General features: G+C 43.6%; 1 protein-coding gene across 1 annotated transcript in view; it reads right to left on the reverse strand.

Annotated features, from left to right (window-relative positions):
* Positions 1 to 20014, reverse strand: part of SMC1B (structural maintenance of chromosomes 1B) — a 3759116-nt gene that overhangs the window by 1694646 nt on the left and 2044456 nt on the right. Inside the window, exon 11 of the mRNA XM_044087233.1 lies at positions 15931 to 16116. Coding sequence (XP_043943168.1) covers positions 15931 to 16116 — 186 coding nt within the window. The remainder of the gene's footprint in view (positions 1 to 15930; positions 16117 to 20014) is intronic.

Here is a 20014-nt window from a genome sequence, read left to right on the forward strand (position 1 = left end):
ATTGTACAGTAAATGGGGGTAGTTTGAATTATTCCGAGATGACATTTATTCATGTTTGTTCTTTCTCTTTTTCCAGATGAAACCTTACGTATGGATTGCAAAATGGTACAGTTTTAGTTCAATATATCATGTTGTAGATCCATTGTCCATTTTATTATAAAAACACTGTTTGCATTTTAAATTTCATGTAGCATTCAAAACTGTTGAGGCGGTAAATCAATGAATATTACCAGCCAGTCATGCCAGAAGTTAGACCTCCATAACATAATGAGCAGAAGATGCATGTTGATGGTATCCTACAATTCCACTGGGGTGGGTGGGGTTACATTATTTATGCAATTTTTATGGTAATTAGTGCTCTTTTTGGCCAGTTGTACCTATTTTTCATGGGTCTTTGTCCAGATTTTTGATGTTTCTAGATAGAGATGGTATGGCATTTACACAAAATTGGTGACTGATCCTACAAGTATTAATTACCTAATTTGAAATTAAGGTACCCATGCTAAAGCGCATCTTATAACCTATGATTCACCTACAATCATCGCTGTTTATTTTAATTCTTATCACTGTTCCCCTCCTCAAGAGAGTATATTTATCCTTAACTGGATACATTTGCACTACCGTTCTTACTTCCCCAGAGTCTAGTTCAAGCTTACAGATGTTAACACATAATTCCTACATTTCCTAGCTCTGTAACTTGAATATTACACTCAGTATGAGATTATTCGGCCCCAACCTATTCAGTAATTAGAAGTTATGTACCTACCATAATGTTCCATGTTAGTTGTCTTCTTCTCGCCTTCTTTCTTGCTGGATGGGTTCGGAGCCGAACCTCGGCTCCGACTCGGCCACTCTAAAAGCTCGAGAGCTAGTTCCACCGGCTCGAGGCTCCCCTATATCCCACAATGCTAGGCGGTAACTCCTCAGATCTCGTTTGTAAGTTAGGCCCATCTAGGAAAATTCCATAATATGGAAGAAAAAGGATAACCCACCTCTATAGGCCGACTGAAAGGTGTCCTAAACCTGACTGAGGAAATATATATATATATATATATATATATATATATATATATATATATAGAGGTGGTAGAAAGGATAAAGGTCACAAACAAACTCCTCTAGGTCTGTCCAGGCTAGGGGGAAGGAGGGTGGGACGCAAGAAAGAAGGCGAGAAGAAGACAACTAACATGGAACGGTATGGTAGGTACATAACTTCTAAATGTTAAGTTGTCTATCTCGCCTTCATTCTTGCTGGATGGGACCGCGTCCCTAGCACCTTGTCCCAGGTGGCCTATCGGAACAGACTCTTGAGTACAGTGGAACCAAAGTTGGCTCGGCCTCTAGAGGCTAAGTCCAACTTATAATGAGAAATGAAGGTATGGGGAGAAGCCCAAGTAGCTGCAGCACAAATCGAATCAATAGGCAGTCTGTCTTGGAAAGCTATAGATGTAGCTAAAGCTCTAGTTGAATGAGCCCTGGGTTTGGTTGGCAACTGTTGATGTCTGATCTCATACACAAAGGTAATCAATGAAGTAAGCCATCTAGAAAGAGAGACCTTAGAAACTGGAAGGCCCATTCTGCCTTCCGCATAGGAAACAAACAGTTGATCAGACTTCCTAAATTGTTTGGTCCTGTCTAAATAGTACCCAAGTTGGCGATGAATGTCTAACCAATGTAATTTTTGTTCCGATCTGTTCGAATAGTTAGGAAAGAACACAGGAAGATCAATGGTTTGATTCAAATTTGCCGGTGAAGCTATCTTAGGCAAAAAGGACGGGTTGGTACGTAAGGACACACTATCCTTATGAAACAAAAGATAAGGGGATCGACTACACAGAGCATGAAGTTCAGAGACTCTTCTGGCTGAAGTAATAGCTACCAAAGAGAGTGTTTTCCAAGATAGCAATTTAATTGAGCATGAAGCCGCAGGTTCAAAGGGGGGAAGAATCAAGGACGTCAGAACCAAGTTGAGATCCCATAGAGGAGGATCCCTGATAGGTGGTTTGAGGAGAAAAACTCCCTTTAAAAAGGCTTTGCAGAGTTTGTGAGACATAATGGAGGACTCTGAGACTCCAACATGAAAGTTAGATATAGCTGCCAATTGAACCTTGATGGTAGAAGGAGACGAACCTGAGTGGAAAAGTTCGGCTAGAAAATCTAGAACTGATTGAATGGAAGCAGTGAAAGGATCTATATCCTTTGAATGCGCCCAATAGGAAAAACGTTTCCACTTACTATGATAAATCTTCCGAGTGGAAGATTTATGAGAGGCTATTAAAATATCTCGAACTGAGTGAGATATTAGAGGAAGCCTGGCTAGAGTTGGAATTGGAGAAACCATGCTGTGAGGTTCAGAGAAGGGAGGGAGCGGTGCAACTGACCCGACTGATGGTTCAAGAGGTCTGGAACTGGGTCCAGATGCCAGGGTTGCTCCAACAGATAACGGTGAAGAAATGGGAACCAAACCTATCGAGGCCAGTAAGGGGCAATGAGGATCATGGAAGCTTTCCGAGCGATGGCTTTCTGTATTAGCTGAGATATCAGTGGAAAGGGAGGAAAAGCATACAGAAGTCCCTGTGGCCAATCGTGGACTAGAGCGTCTCTGCTGGGATGGCCTGGTTGGGGAAAGAGGGTGAAATAATCGTCGCACTTGCTGTTTTGGGGAGTAGCGAAAAGGTCGCAGCAAGGTCGGCCCCACTTTCGAAAGACTTTGTCCAACACTGAATTCTTCAGAGACCACTCGTGAGGCATGAGAATAGCTCTGCTCAATTTGTCCGCAATCACATTGGACTTCCCGGGAATGTGCGTTGCTAACAGAAACCGCTGAGAAGAAATCGCCCATTGCCACAGTCTGAGTGCCTCTCGACATAGGGGGTAGGATCTGGTTCCACCTTGTTTGTTGATGTACCACACTACAGACATATTGTCTGTCTGAATTGCTATAGTTCCTTTGGGAAGAGAGTCTTGTAGGGCTTGCAACGCTAGAAGCACTGCTCTCATCTCCAGGACATTTATGTGCAAGTGGCGTTCGAAAGGTTGCCATATGCCCTGGACCGTCCTGCCCTGGTAATGCCCCCCCCACCCGATCAGGGAGGCGTCCGTTGTCAGTGTAGCAACCGGAGGGGAAGGAACAAAGGGTCTTCCTAGGAAGAGCTGGGGGGATGTGACCCACCAAGAAAGATGATTCTTGCACGATTGTGTTATCGCAATGGAATGGGACATTGGAAGTTGTTGGTACGACCATTGTGTGAAGAGCATCCATTGTAAGATTCTCATGTGGAATCTGGCTAAAGGAAGGAGAGGGATAGCAGCCGCCATTATTCCTAAGACCTTCAGGGCCATTCTGACTTTGATTTTGTTGCTCTGCAAGACAAGAGAGACTTGTCTGTGTATGTCTGCTATTCTCTGCTGTGTGAGTCTGGCTGACATGCTGACTGTGTCTAGATTTGCACCTATAAAGGTAATAACACGACAAGGCGACAAGACAGACTTTTCGTAATTTATTGAAATGCCTAGTGTTTGACATGTGTGAAAGGTATAGTCTCTGGCAAGAAGCAGAAGACGCTTGGTGGGGGCTGTGAGGAGCCAGTCGTCTAAATACGGAAACACTTGGAATCCTTGACGTCTCAGATGAGAGGCGACCACTGCCATGCATTTGATAAACACTCGGGGGGCTGTAGTGAGTCCAAAGGGCAGGGCCCTGAATTGGAAATGACTGGTTCCCAGCCTGAAGTGGAGGAATCTCCTGGAGCGTCTGCTCATTTTGATGTGGTAGTACGCATCCTGGAGATCTATAGAGCACATCCAGTTGTCCCGCCCCAAAAGGGGTAGAATGGACTGCAGCGTGACCATCCGAAATTTTGTTTTCTTGACAGACTTGTTCAAGTTGCTGAGATCCAAAATGGGTCTCCAGTCCCCTGTTTTCTTTGGAACCAAAAAGAATTTGGAGTAGATTCTGGACCCTTGTTGGTCTGCTGGAACTGGTTGAATGGCTCTTTTTGCAAGCAGCTTTGATATTTCTAGTGCTGCTTGTTCCCTTTGACTGGGTGGAACGTCTGGAAGGGATTTTTTTTGTTGCTTTGGAATGCGAAAGAATGGGATTGTGTAGCCTTCGGAAATGATAGACTGTACCCACTTGTCTTGAGTTAGGGATTGCCAGGCTTCTGGGTACAGAGATAATCTTCCCCTGACTGCCTCTGAAGGTGGACAGTCGGGCAACACCTCAGGGATGCTGAAAGGGCTTGTCGGAGAAGGTTTCTCGACTGCCCTGATTCTGCGGGCCCCCTCTGCCTCTAGGACGGCGTCTACCATTATTGTTCCCCCCTCTGCCTCTAAAGGGGAACCGACTCTGTGCGTCAGGCAAAGCTCCTTGAGATTGTTTGCGGAACCACATCTTTTCCCCCTTCTGGCCTTTGGGGTAAGGCCTAGAAGGAGTAGAAAAACGGACTCCCACGGCAGAGACAGTCTTGCCTTCCGTCTCGCACCTAGTCAGGGTTTCCTTCACTTGAGGACCAAAGAGGGATGATCCATCAAATGGGGAGTTAGTGAAGGACGCCTTGAAAGGGTCCGCAAAATTACATAGCCGCATCCAGGCGTGCCGACGTAAGGCCACACCTGTACCTGCCGCTCTACTCGCTCCATCTGCTGCATACGAAAGGAGGCGCATGGAGGAGTTAACTAATGAGTTGAGGGTAGCCAGCTGAGAGTTCATCCTGTCCTGAAAACCCGCAGCTGTTGGATCCTTTAACATTTCATTCGCTTCCTTGATCAAATATCTCTGGAGATGAGTGAAATGACACAGGTAGCTCAGCGAGCGCACAGAAAAGGTCGCTGACGAGAACATCCGCTTCCCGTACCTGTCCATAGTCCTAAACTCCTTGTTAGGAGGATGGACAGGTACTGAAGGATCAGCTTGCTCCTTCTTGGTGGCTGCAGCCACCACCATAGCATCCACAGAGACACCTTTGGTTAAGAATTCTTTGTCCTTGGGGGCAGTGATAAACTTTGAAGGTCTCCTGGGGGTGGGGTCAACAGAGTCAGGAGCCGTCCAGGCCTTCTTTGCCACCACCTGCGTAAGGGGGTCAAAAGGAGGGGACACCCAGGAGGTGGAAGGGCGAGAGCCAAATGCCTCAAGATACACCGATTCATCCTCTGAAGGGTTGAGGGCTGGCCAATTCCCCCTCTGTTTTAGGATCTTGAGGATGTCTGCAAAAGAGACATCTTCAGACGGGGAATGAGGGGAACCTTCAGAATCCTCTAAATCGGTGTCAGAGGTGACAGACTCAGGGGAGTCGATGTGCTTCCTCTTGCACTGCCTCTTCCTAGGAGGCTCTCCTACCGGGTCAGGAGAGGCCTCGGAAGAGGAGGAGATCCCCACTGGGGATACTTGAGGAGCTGGCTCTCTGCGATCCGGGATGAGGGAGTGAGCAGAAATCACCGGAGGCACCATGGAGGGAGGGGCAGATGGAGCCGACTATGGTGTTGAACCAGGTTCTAACACGCTCAAAATGACCTCGAAGGCACCCCCGTCAGGCAGAGCCAGAGGTCTCTGCTCCGAAAAGCTGAAAACCTCCCCCGGCACCGACAGTGATGGCTCCGAGGCCGATGTCGGAGCCGAACTCACCAGCGCCGAAGCACCGAGAGGGAGAGCGGGGTCGGACAAGGGTCCGATGCCACTTGCCCCCTCGGAGCCGAGGGAAGTCCGGCGCCGAGATTCCTTCAAGGAAGAAATCAGAGCAGACGGCGGTACCGAAGACAACGGTATCAGTTCCGACGCAGCCACAGTCTCGGGTCCGAGCCGCCCCGGCTCCGAACTCAAAGGAGTCGGAGGAGGAATATTCTGAGTGATGGGATTAGCCATCGACTGTTGAGTCGGGCTTTGAAGCATCTGGGCCAGTGCCTCGGACTTAAGAAGTCGATTCACTACCCTCTGAAGGTCATGATCTGATAGTCTCGACGACCTAGAGGAGTGAGATCTATGGCTCTGTTCAGACAGCAATGGAGATGCTGGAGCCGAATGAACTTAGCCGATAGATGGTGACCGGGACCTTTTTCTGGATGTCGGTTCCGACAATCTGATCGGAGCCGACTCACCGGTGTCTGCCTCGGCTTCGGCCGGAGCCGAGGAAATAGTAGGGACATGAGTTCGAGAATCATCGGCTCCAGCCGGAGCCGATGTTCGAACAGCCTTCGAAGCCCCAGAAGACGACTCAGATACCGGAGCCGATGGTCTGGTAGGCTTCGAGGGTTTCCCCGAAGATTGAGTCGGGGGACCCTCAGGCTTCAATAAGCCCCTTAGAATGAGCTTATTTTTACGCTCCTGCAGGACTCTAGGGGCTGAAGCCGTGGCAAACAGCACATGAGTCGTGCAGGTGCAAAGGTCCCAGGCAGTAAACACAAGAACTGTGACCGTCTGTCAGAGACATCTTCTGATAGCACGAGTCACACTTCTTAAAGCCTGAGACCTTTGAATCTTTAGACATGTCTAAAGAAGAAAAAAGTGTAACCACACAATCACGCACACACACCGATTACACTTATCAAAAAATTAAATTAAATTAAATTAGTAAGTAATTTAGAAAAATTAAATCCCTACAAAACACAGTCACTCCAACTACTAGGAAGGGAGGGACTGGGCCTAAAGCCCAAGGGAATAACTTTAGAAAGTTTAGGAAAAAAAGGGGAAAATTTGGACTAGGAATGGAAGGAAACTACGTAACTTATAAATTTACAAAGAAAAGCTAACTTAAAAGGGGTCTATCTAAGATACAACTAGTTTTTTTTAAAAAACTAACCTGACCAGCCGGTTGAAAAGCACCTCGATCGCTGTAGCGGCAAACGAGATCTGAGGAGTTACCGCCTAGCATTGTGGGATATAGGGGAGCCTCGAGCCGGTGGAACTAGCTCTTGAGCTTTTAGAGTGGCCGAGTCGGAGCCGAGGTTCGGCTCCGAACCCATCCAGCAAGAATGAAGGCGAGATAGACAACTTAACATCTTATCTTACAATACAGTTTTCTCTGGTTTAACCAGTACCAGTATTGTCAACTGTTGTAACACCACTATCACGCCCTCTGAAGATCTGCATGATGGCTTCTCAAGCAATTCAGACATTGACAAAAATATTATATGGAAGTCTTTAAAATCTATATCTTCATAAAGATGAATTAAAGTATACAGCTTGGGACACTCAACATAAAGCCTCATTCGCCAGAATATTTCAATAGCCCCGGGTCAGAAGAAGAAAAGTAATAAAAAATAAATTCTCTGCTGCTTGCAATGCAGACATAACTTTTTTCAATTGTAAGAAGCACAGAGTGCTCTATTTTTATAGATCTTTTAAGAGCTTTTACATCTGTGCAAGTACAGATGTATCTGTACAGTGAACATGCTGCTGACCTATTCAGTATCTAATAGCATGCAAAGCTGCTGGAACTTTTCCTTGGGAACTTTTCCTTGAACATGCAATGCTGGTAACAATGCAGGATCAGTCCTACTACAATAACATCTTGACAAATTGCCCAAGTCAGTAAATAAATCTCTGTATACCAAGTAATTCCTCAGATTGAACATTCCATGATGCAACTTTTTAACTGTCTATTCACACTGTTACTTATATTCTTAGTCTCCATGCCAAGTATTAAATGTCAAAAGACCCAAAATTAAATGAATATTCACTGTAAAAACTACCTGAACGTGAATCTTGTACTTCTTATTCCTGTAGTCATACACAAGCACTTTCTGGCCATTTGGTTTTACATGATGATCAGAATAACTAAGCAATTTACATGAAGACTCATTTAGATTGCTTCCTTTAGATAAAATGCTTTCAACATTTGAGAAAATGTTACAATACAATCTGCTTTATATCTAAATTAAACACACTTCAGTTATTAACTTTGATCATCTTTTCTTCCCAGACTTACAACTCAGTTTCTGATGACAACTTAAATACTACTTATACTGTGTCCATTCTCAACACAGACTGCTCAGAAGTATCTAATCCTCGATGAATCCCTCTCAGAGGATATTAATCTTCAAATTATTTCATTCTTTACATATTAGTAAAATTACTTCTGTCATGACTTCTTCAAATATAAGAAAGCAGTACATTTATTTTTATCAAACTTATAGCCACTTCTGTTGCACAAGCTTTTATCTCTACCATATTCCCTTTACTTCTCTTATTTGCCACACTTTATAATACATTTTTCTCATGTTCTGCTTCTCTCTCTCTCCTCGGTCACTCTATCACTTTTTTTTTTTTTTTTTTACTTCAGGCTTCTGCTATGACTATGACTAGTCATTACATCATTTTTCCTTTTAGATCCCTGAACCATGGTGTAACCCACACAATGAAAATCTCCCTGCTGAGAGAGCCCATACAGTTGGGGAGATGGTTCTAATGGGTGCAAAGTTCCATACTTCAAGAGTGGAAAGGGGATAAGCAAGGAACTATCACAATGCAATTTGCAGTTTTAATTGTTGCCTTAAGTCCCTCATCCCAAATGCTGACATTACTGTCAGGGTGGGCACTCACTGGGAAGTAGCCTGAGTGTGCGCTTCACCCCTTGTCCCTAGAATGGCCATGTCTGCTCTCTTCTTCTGCCCCACCCCCAAGCCTGTCATCCTCTCTCGGAGCACTATCATGTGGGCAGACCTCTACTACACAGATGTCTAAGTGCATTCTCTCCTGCCAGGATGAGCATGCCCATCCCCACTGCCTGCACTGTGAAACAGTAAAAGCCATTAACCAAACCTGGGCAACATAGGCCATAGTCTGCATTATCTCCTTTTGTATCACTAGTAAAATATATCAATTAAACTTTTAAGGGAGCTGTTTCAATGATAATAAAGTAATTTCATTTGCTTTGGCACATCAATTACTTTGTTAAATGTTGTTTGTCTTTCGGCTTTTCCCGGTTAGGGGTCGCCACAGCAGAACTCCGGTCCCCTAATGATTGGCAGGAGGTTTTTACGGTGCCAAGTTGCCAGCTCGATGCCCAACCTTCAACGAAGGCACGCCCATTCACGCATGTCTTTCGGAATGCCACTCAACGATGGGGAGGACATGCAAGCTCCACACAGAAGGCACTCCCCGCACTCCAGCCGAGAATCGAACGGGAGAACCTCTTGCTGTGAGGCAACAACACTACCGCTGCACCACCGCAGATATATCAATTACTTTGTTAAACAATACCAAGATAATTAGATTTAATATTTAACAATTACTTTGTTATATATTAAATCTAATTATCTCGGTATTCTGACCCATGTCTGATCATTTCTGATAATGCATATGATTCTGTCTAACATAAATGTGCAATCCAACTCACAAAATTCACAGCTTTAGGTTTAATTCAGTAGCAGAAGCTTCAACACATTCAATGGGAACTTTTGCCTTCACAAGGATCTAATGACAGATGAAATTACTTATTTTCAATTCTTTCTGACAACACAAGAATATATGAACATTCAAGATAACCTAAATAATCAAAAGATACAAGCCGTATGTGGTCACTTTCAACAGATTACATTTCAAACAGTCTAGTGATACACAGTGCCATCTGACAGATGCTACAGGCATCAAAATACACGTGTTACATGTGGTTACAATAAGTGGGAAACTTCCAGCAAAATTCCATCAGTAATACCACCCACAAAGTGAAATCAGTACTTTAATGGACTGCAAAAGCTCTTCAGCTGCTACATGTTGCAAATCAAGCTGAAAGTAATAAAAGTTTTATATGGTTCAAATGACCTCTTATAGCAAAAATTTAAGCAGAATACTGAGTTAGAGCTACTACTGTTCTGTACATAAAATTTGACTACCTGTTATAAGTACAAGGTGGATTATCATTATTTTTTTCTAGCAAAGGAAACACAAATTAATATTTAGAAAGTACAGTTGTGTACACTTACCATAAATGTAGATGTTAGAGTGTGTTCACTGTTGCAGTCATTACATTTGGGTAATCTGCTGGCAGGTTGCCCTCAGTCAGCCTGATTAACAAGGTCTTGGGTCCTGCATTGGTTGCTGTCCCTTCTTACATGACGTCAGGTCGTCAGAGGTATAAAACATGCAGCCAACATCATTACATCAGTTTTTCTTGCCCCAGATGTCAGATGCCCCCCCAAATGGGGAGCAAATAAAATTAAAAACACAAAACTATACCTCCAACCAAAAGCAAATACAAAATAAGGCTTTTAAGCATAGTAACAGTAGAGATATAGCCAGAGAAAAACAGGGGGCTGGAGGGAGGGTAACCAGGACTGCAACAGTGAATACACTCGAACATCTACATTTATGGTAAGTGTACACAACTGTACTATGTTCTTCATGTTTCACTGTTGCAGTCATTACATTTGGGTAGATTCCCAAAGTAGGGTTGGGAGGAGGAATTTATACAGCATTAGGACCAGCTATAAGGCCCTGCAAGACAGCAGTGGCAAAGCCAGCTTTGGATTTAGAGAAAATTGGTAAATGATAATGCTTGGTGAAAGTATGTACAGAACTCCAGGTAGCAGCTTCTAGAATATCCCTGGTAGGAACACCTCTGAGAAAGGCTGCAGAAGTAGATGCAGCCCTGATGGAATGAGATCTGATCCCCTGAGGGATAGGTTTTCCATGGTGCTTATAGCAGAAATGAATGCAATGGCTTATCCATTTAGAAATGGTTTGTTTTGAAATGGCCTTCCCCTCTGCCCCAGCAGCAAATGCTACTAGCAATTATTCAGATTTTCTTCAAAGTTTAGTTCTGTCCAAGTAGAATCTAAGTTGTCTGTGCACGTCCAAGGAATGCAGAATCCGTTCCCCTTGGTTCTGTGGATTGGGATAGAAGGTTGGCGAATGAATGGACTGATTAAGAGCCAACACTGGTAACCACCTTGGGCATGAAGGATGGATTGGTCCTCAGAGATACCCTGTCAACACGAAAGATGATGAAAGGCTCCACTGCGACAAGGGCCTGTAATTCAGCTATCCTTCTAGCTGAATTGATTGCTAAACGGAAGGCTGTTTTCCAAGAAAGAAATTTTAAGTCTGCAGTAGCAGCTAGCTCGAAAGGAGGTAGAGTGAGCTTCCTCAAAACAAAGTTAAGGTCCCAGGCAGGGGTAGGAGCTCTCCTGGGTGGTCTCAAGTTCGTTGCCCCTGAGATACTGCTTGAGCAGAGGATGAGGAAAGAGGGGTGGTTCTGTGTTACAGTGAGCTGAAATAGCTGAAGCGTGGATTTTAACAGAGGAAAAAGACAGTCCCTTGAGAAGCATCTCGGTTAAGTATTGCAAAATCTGAGGAAAATTGGGCGCTGCTGTGCTCATCCCTAAAGACTGGTTCCAGGCACAGAATCTTTTCCATTTGTCAGCATAAGATTTTCTAGTACTAGGTCTTCTCGCCTCCAAGATGAAATCCATTACACATTTGCTGAGGGATGCTAAGGGTGAATTTAAGTGATTAGCCAAGCTGCAAGGTTCAATGTTGGGAGCTGAGGGTGCAGAATTAGGTTCTCCTGCTGAGACAGCAAGGAAGGTGTCTGAGGCAGGTGCCTGGGAGATATGTATGACACACTGCAGAGGAGTGGGTACCAGTGGTGGCGTGACCAGTCTGGAGCAATCAAAATCATTCTTGTTTTGTCCTGTTTGACTTTTAGCAGAACTTTAGAGAGCAGAGGCAAAGGGGTAAAGGTGTAGACTGATAGGTTTTTCTAGCTGAAGGACAGAGCATCCACTTTCCAGGCTTTTTTGTGGGCAGTCCTTGTGCAGAATTTGTCCAGCTGGTAGTTCTGGGGGGAGGGAAATAGATCTATGTCAGGGCTCCTCCATTTGCTTGTCAACATGTTGAAAATCCATGGTTCCAGTTTCCACTCGTGTGGGTCCATGAGATTTCTGCTTAGTCTGTCTGCCAGTGTATTCAGTTTTCCTGGCAGGAATTGAGCATGTAGGTGCACTTGGTAGTTCAAGACCATGTTCCACAATGCCATGGCTAGTCTGCAGAGGGGGTAGGAATGTGTATCCCCCTGCTTCTTTATGTACCACATAACCGTGGTGTTGTCCGTCTTTACTATTAGCTGTCCTGGAAGAATGTAGTCCTTGAAGGCTGCCAGAGCATTCTGTAAAGCTAACATTTATTTTTGATTGATATGTAGGTGCATTTGATTTGGGTTCCATTTGCCCTGAATGCACTTCCCTGCCATGTGAGCCCCCCATGCATAGTCTGATGTGTCTGTAGTTAGGGTTTGGGTGGCAGGCGGTAGTGTGAATGGAAGTCCCTTGTTTTGGTGGCAAGCCTCTGCCCACCACAGAACTCCAGGCATAGGCAAGGTATGATAGGAATCATTGTTTCCAGGCTGTGACAATGTTGACTCCATAGACCTTTTAAGTACCACTGAAGTTTCCTCATATGCAGTCTTGCATATGGAATTAGAAGAATGCAGGAGGCCATGAACGCAAAGGCTTGCAGTATTTGTCTTGCAGAAAGCAGGGTTTTTGTGGCCACTTGTTTGACGTAAGTTACCAAATTAATTTGTGTTTCTAGCGTGAGGAAAGCCATCTGGGCAGTTGTATTCAAGCTTGCACCCAGGAATGTAATCTGTTGAGAGGGTACCAGCTGTGATTTATTTTGTTTATGGAGTACCCCAGAGAAGTCAGAACCCTTTTTACAAAAGCCAGATGATTTAGAAGTATGGCCTGGGTTTTCTGCCTGAATTAGACAATCGTCCAGGTATGGATATATTTGAATATTTCTTTGCCTGAAAAATGCAATTACTGGAGCCAGGCACTTTGTGAATACCCTGGGCGCAGTAGACAAGCCAAAGGGCAGTGCAGGGAACTGATAATGCAAGTAGCCTGCTTTGAAGCGTAGGTATCTTCTGCAAGATTCCCTGATTGGGATATGCAGGTAAGCTTCTTTTAAATCTAGAATTGCCAACCAGGCATCTCTGCCTAGCACAGGAAGTAACTGGTGAAGAGTCAGCATCTTGAATTTTGGAATGTCCAGAAAGGTGTTTAGAGTAGACAGGTCCAGAATTGGACGCCATGATTTGTCTTTTCTGGGTACCAGGAAGAGGCTGGAATAGAAACCTTGTCCCTTTTCCTCTTTCTGATACAGGTTGAATAGCCCCCACGTTTAAGAGGGAAAGTACTTGTTTTTGTGCCTCTGCCCACTGATTTGGGGGCAGGTCTGGCCACCCCTTTGGTGTTGGCAACGTGTGGAAATGAAATCTGTATCCCTGGGACACTATATTTAAAAGCCATTTGTCCTGGGCTATAAGTTCCCAGTTTTTTGCATGAAGAGCAATTTTTCCCCCCAAAGGGTCGGCTAAAAGGTAAGTGCTTGGTAATTTTAGAGGAAAGTCATTGAGGCTGTTTACCTTAGGGGGGTGTCTTGTTATTTCCAGATTTGGAAGTGGAGGCCCCCCCATTGCTTAGTTCTGAAAGTCCCCTGGGACTGAAACTTGGAGCTTTTGGTGTGTCTGGGTTTGGCTTGAGAGGATCTGGAAGGAACTGGAAAGGACCAATTCTTAGTAGGCCAGTGCCTACTAAATCTTGGAGGTTGCACTTGTAAGAAATATTTTACAGTTTGCATAGATTTAGCTTGATCTTCCATCTTTTTTAGAACTTCTTCAGCCTTATTGCCAAACAGGCGGTCCTGATTTAAAGGAGCATCCAACAATTCTGCTTTAACATGATCAGGCAGAGATTGCTCTTTAAGCCAAGCATGCCTTCTAAGCACAGACCCAGTCACAGCAGCCCTGCAAGAGGCCTCTAAAGAATCAAAACCACATTGCAAAGTATGTTTTCCAACTTGTTCAGCAGAATGCAATAAATTGTGTAAATCTTTATTTTCCACACAGTCAGAAATCAACATCATTTTCTGTTTAAGCAGTCAAATAATATGCTGTTGATATTTTAACATACGAAATTGTCAGTTTAATGCCATGATTGCCAAAGTTGCAGAAGTATAAACCTTTTTACCCAATCTCTCCATCGCCCTGGAGTCTCTATCAGAAGGGGTAGGATGTTTAGCAATAGAAGCCTTAATGCCCTTGGGCCCCTTAAAAATGGTTTCTGGATCCGCAACAAGATTTTTGAAAAGGAACTTGTGTGACTCAGGAACCCTGTAGTATCTGTCAGGTTTACTAGGAGCCGGAGGCAGGGAATCAGGGGCCATACTGGATTCCGAAAACACATCATCAACAATGTCTAGTACAGGAGGTATAGCCAAAAGCCTATGATGAGGTAGAAGGAAACCCCTAAGCCTCTTTTTTGATTCAGAAAATTCCTGACTTTCCCAGTGGAAATGCTCCCTTAAGGTATGTAAAGTTTCCCCAAAAGAAAAGTCCTCAGGGGGGAAGCAGAGGGAATGGAATCCTCTGCATCAGAATCCTCATAAGTAGGGATGGACAAATCCAGGTCATTAGAAGAATAAGAAGAAACAGAGTCCTGATCAGAAGATACATAGTCAAGCTCAGCCCTAGGCCTCTTAGAAGGGGGGGGGGGGTGACTACCCCTGATTAGAGTAATAAGATCTTCAGCCATTTTGATCATTTGTTTTTAGGCATGGGGGCCTGAACATGTGGCCTGGGCATCGGTTTTCTAGACATAGATTGAGATTTAGGCCTTAGTATAGAAAGTGGAGTTGGTTTAATATGCAAGTCTGTAGGCCTGAATACACCCTCAGAAGCCGATGCCTGCACAGCGGCTCCAGACCCATCCAAGGTAGAGACATCCGGGGGTTCCACAGGTGGAGCATCTCACGGCATTCCGAATGTTCTCAGTAGAGGCCTGCGAGTCAGAAGTGGTGGGTATCAGGAGCTGCGAAAGTGCCGCACTGAGTACTGGCGAACTGGCGACTGGCTTAGGAGAAGCGTTGTCTGCAGTTTTGGACCTCGATGGCCTGTCTCTGCCTTTTTCTTTGCGGTTTTTTGGAATCCCAGTAGTCGGATGGCTAACAAACGTCATTTCTGGATAATTAAACAGAGAACCGAAATATTTAGAGGCAAAAATTTACCGACGACAGATAGTGCGCTGATTAAATAAAGCACAAAACCGACAGTAAGGTACGTCATGGTCAGGGCCTAGGCAAGGTACAGTACAGATGAAAATCTTTATGAGGTATTTGCTTTCCACAAGTAATGCAATTATCAACTTTTACTGACATCGGTAAGCAGCAAGACAAAGTTTCCCCAACGGGGTACTTGGCTTTAAGATGAAGACTTTGGTTCTGAAATTCGAAAATGAAAATTTCAGGAGTCGTCCGACCGGCACTTGCAAACTACTTCTGCTTCGGGTACCACACAGCAAGAAAGACTGATGTAATGGCATCGGCTGCATGTTTTATATCCCTGACATCATAGAAGAAGGGACAGCAACCGACGCAGGACCCAAGACTTTGTTAATCAGGCCGACTGAGTGGAACCTGCCAGCAGATTACCCAAATGTATTGACTGCAACAGTGAAACATGAAGAACATCCATTAGAAAGTTTTAAAACCATATCTAGGAATTACAAATGAAGTAAAAGACCAACAAATAGCCATGGAGCAGGGTGTCAGTCTGATCAGATGGCAACCAGGTTTCACTATTAATCTAAATGCTGGAAAGCCCTGCCAAAGGGAAGATGATATCATATACTATGACAACATACCTAAGTTAAGATAAAAAGGGTTGGTCACAGGGCTCATAAAAATGGGGCAGGACAGCAACCATTAGAAATGAAGCACTTTGTGACACAGGAAATGGTGACACCTTTTCTAAACTTGCAGTACTGTGCCTCTGTAAGAGTAGGAGGGAAACAGTGTATAAAGCAATAAATGAAAAAAAATGTTCAAACATAACTTCTAGCTACCTAGTCTTCACCCCATAAGGAAAAGAAACTGGGGGGAAGGGGCAGGGCACATATGGTTTAAAGTATGCAAAACAAACACAAAAGTATACTTACATTCAAATAGTCTAGTGCTAAGAATGTTTCTGGTTCAGCTCTTTCTTCTTTCAGAAATCGAATGCAGTCTCTTGCAACCTTCTCTGTAGTAATAACAATGGCATTCATGTATCTGCCAAAGATTTTGGTTACAGCTAACTGGTACTTCTTATGAACTGGCTGACATAATTCAAATAATCTGCCATACTGAAAAAGAAATACTCTATTACAACATGTAATGTACATTTTAACAAGGACACTTTTACTGCAACAGAAACAAACATATCAGGTCCAAGCAATATAAATTGTGCAATCTTTATGCATAGTGCACAATCTTTTTGGAGTGACTGCCTGTATAAACACAGAAGTCATTTTATTTTTTGACATGGCAATTACCAAACTTTCATCAAACAAGCAGTGCTTATGTGTTGCATTTCAGCCTTGGCTTCTTAACTCTCTATACTAAGAAACTCAAAAACATTTTATCACTTCTCCCCACCTGTTCAGTAAATATACATTGCACCTTTAAAAGGGGAAAAAAAAGAGAAAAATCACACATACAACCACAAAAACTATTTATGCAAAAGAAAGAGTATTTGTTAACCTTCTTTGCATCTTTTCCTCTTAAGAAATAAATGTCAAACTTTCAGTATAATATGAACAATTAAACAATCACTCCGGCTAATAAATTAAATTACTGAATTATTGTGAGCCAGAATTTTCCTCAAGACCATTTGAATGGGAACCTTAAGGGTATGGCATGGAAGTATTTGGCTAGATCAGTGCGCACTATCCCTGGTGGGAAAACTAATATTAGCCAAATAAAGACAGTTTTCGGCAACATTTATACCTGATATGAAACCAAAAGGTGCTGGGCAGTGCATATGACAAAAGTAAAAGATAAGAAGAGAAATGAAAGGTGAAACAACATGGAAGAAAAAAAGGAACAGAGAAGGAAGGAGCAGTACAGACCATCAAGGTCAGAGATCGAGCTGAAGAGAAGGTGGGGAAATAGTAGAAAAAAATAATCATACTGGCAAGGGAGCATTACTAAAGGGATAAAATCAAATTGTTGACTGTCTAAATGAAAGCTCATGTATAATTTTACAATGCTCTCCAGGGAAGCCAAAAATAGGAATCAACATTGTAAAAATAGGGCACAAAAGAGAATTTTTATTCTCTTTTGTGCCCAGCTGTTACAATGTTGCTTCCTATTTTTTAGTAACACAACATGGGAGAGGTACAAATGAGCAAATTACATATACAGAGGCAGAGCTGCAAGCCAGAGAACTAGGAATATGATGTAACTTTTAACTGCAAGCAAGGGTAACAGAAAGAAAATAAGGGAAGAGAAATCAGAAATTTGCGATCCTGGCTTAACGAAAAATGACTGCATAAATAAATAGGAGTAAAGTAAGGCAGGGGTTGTACCGGTAGGGGTGAAGGTGGCCAAAGATAGCAAACAATGATCCAACATAAATGCCACAAATGCGGATGGGAAGACAATGGGGGGGGGGCACATTGTACATAGGTTTGGAATGTTTTGGATGTCTTAAATGTTTTACTTGTTTAAACTGGTGGAGAAAACAGAAAGAAAATGGAACAAATGAGATAAATAAAAGGTTATGTCTTACTATAACTTGGCATCTGTGTGGTCTTTCTTCATTTCTCCTCATGATGGGATCTCTGATCCAACCCTCGGATCCAGCTCATCCACATTGTACAGACTTGGATCAGACTCCCAAGCTCATCCCTCTTAACCATAATGCACTACATCCACCCAAATACCTCATATCGAGTTTGCTGACTTCATACATCTAACACCTATGCAGGAAAAGGAATGGCAGATAAGGCTCAGACATGGGACATAAAAGTCCCTTCAGACTCCAGGATCCTCTAGAACAAAACAGACAGGGGAATGGTTGAGTGAGAAAGTGAGGAGGAATGAAGGAAGACAACACAGATGCCAACTTATGGTAAGACAACCTTTTAATCTGATGTTGTCTTCTTCATTTCTCTTCACAATAAGGTCAGAGTCCTCAGATGCATAGATCCTGGGTGGCCATCATGGAAGAATATGCCGGAGCACCACTGAACTAAAAGAGGCCCTGCTCCTGGAGATGATATCCAACTTGTAGTGTGATACAAAGGCGTGACTGTTAGACCATGTCAGTGCTGCGCAATCATCAATGGAGGTTCTAGAATAAAATTTGGAAGAAGAGCCATGGCTCTGGTGGAATATGCTCTGGAGGGTCTAGGATAGGGTCAGACTCCTCAGATACGTAGATCCCGGGTGGCCCTCATGGAAGAATATGCCGGGGCACCACTGAATCAAAGGAAGCCCTGCTCCTGGGGATGATATTCAACTTGTAGTACGATACAAAGGCGTGACTGTTAGACCATGTCAGTGCTGCGCAAATATTATTACTGGAGGTTCTAGAATAGAAGGCGGAAGAACAGCCATGGCTCTGGTGAAATATGCTCTGGAAGGCCTAGGTAATTCCAGTATCTTGAGTGAGTAAATATATGAAATGCTGCTAGATATTCATTTTGCCGAGGTAATTTTAGACACTGCTTGCCCTAGTCTATTAAATTGCCGCTGTGGTACGACAGTAGTGTTGTTACCTCACAGCAAGAGGTCCCGTTCGATTTTCGGGTTGGCTTGGGAGTGCCTTCTGTGTGGAGTCTGCATGTCCTCCCTGCGGTTGGGTAGCGTTCGAAAGACATGTGTGCGTAAATTGGTGTGCCTTCGTTGAAGGTTGGGCGTCGAGCTGGCACCTCGGCGTTTCATAAAAATCTACCGCCAATCATTAGCGGACTGGAGTTCTGCTGTGGCGACCCCATACTGGGAAAAAGCCAAAAGACAACTAACTTGTCCTAGTCTATTAGATGAAAAGGCTACAAAGAGTTGGTCAGACTTCCTGTGTTGCTTGGTCCTGTGCAGGTAAAAATGGAGTTGTCTATGAATGTCTAAAAGGTGAAGAACATATTCCCCTTTATTGGAGAAATTTGGAAAGAACATTGGTAATTGGATGGATTGGTGGATATTGTTTTCAGTGGCTACTATGGGCATAAAAGAAGGATTGGTGCATAAAGACACAGTGTCTTTATGAAAATCATCATTATGTAAGGAGGCTTTAAGACAGGGCTTGCAGTTTAGAAATTCTCTTAGCTGAAGTTATAGCCACCAAAAAGATGGTTTTCCATGACAAACTTCATGTCACAACTTGCAGCTGCTTAGAAGGATGCTAGGGTCAAAGCCTGAAACACGACTGTGAGATCCCAAGGAGGGGAGGGGCCCTTGATGGGAGACTTCAACAAGGAAATCACCTTTCATCAAGGATTTGCATAACCTAAAAGTGACAAACAAAATAAAATGCTGCTCTATAGAGTTAAGGTCGCCGAAATACCATACAAGTAAATAAAATGAAAAACTCCTACGACCAACATGGCTGGGAATCAAACATTTAATAACTAACGGCAATCAAAAAGACAAACAGCTGTTAAGCGCTTTCACGGTTAGCTCGTCCGCTTCTTCAGGCCATGAATAAAACAAAGCAAATGATCACTTTTAAAAACAAAACCAATCACAATCCTAAAACACTTAATAGTTTCACAGATTCATAGGTGTTTACTAGGCTAATGACCATAAGGGCCTTTTTAAGCCTAGTCATGTATCCCAAAACTCTGACAACTTCTGATACCCTTGATAAGTGTAAGCATGGGCCTGGGAGATGAACCATTTACAGGTCGCCTGTGTCAATTACAGACATAGGTGTTAAACCAGGGATGAATTTCTGGTTTCCCATCCAGTTGTCCAAGTTGCATTTGAACTGGGTTAGGGAGAAACTCTGCTTCACAGGGATGGGGAGCCTGTTCCATAGGCACGGTAGTCTCCGGGATACATATCCATGTCTCCAGCAGGTTCTATTTATATCACAGGCAAGGTTCAAGTAATTAGAACAGGTATTTCTGGTGCTGTTTGTTTTGTGGATATGCAGGAGGTCTGTCAGAGTGGGGTCTGACAATGTCCTATATGCCAGGCATAGATCTCCCCTCAAAAGACTGTATAAGACAGAATATTGGGATAGGGCCTTGAGGCAGT

The sequence above is a fragment of the Protopterus annectens genome, chromosome 11.part0 (genome assembly GCF_019279795.1).
Source record: "Protopterus annectens isolate FY-2018-M chromosome 11.part0, PAN1.0, whole genome shotgun sequence".
Lineage (NCBI taxonomy): Eukaryota > Metazoa > Chordata > Ceratodontiformes > Protopteridae > Protopterus > Protopterus annectens.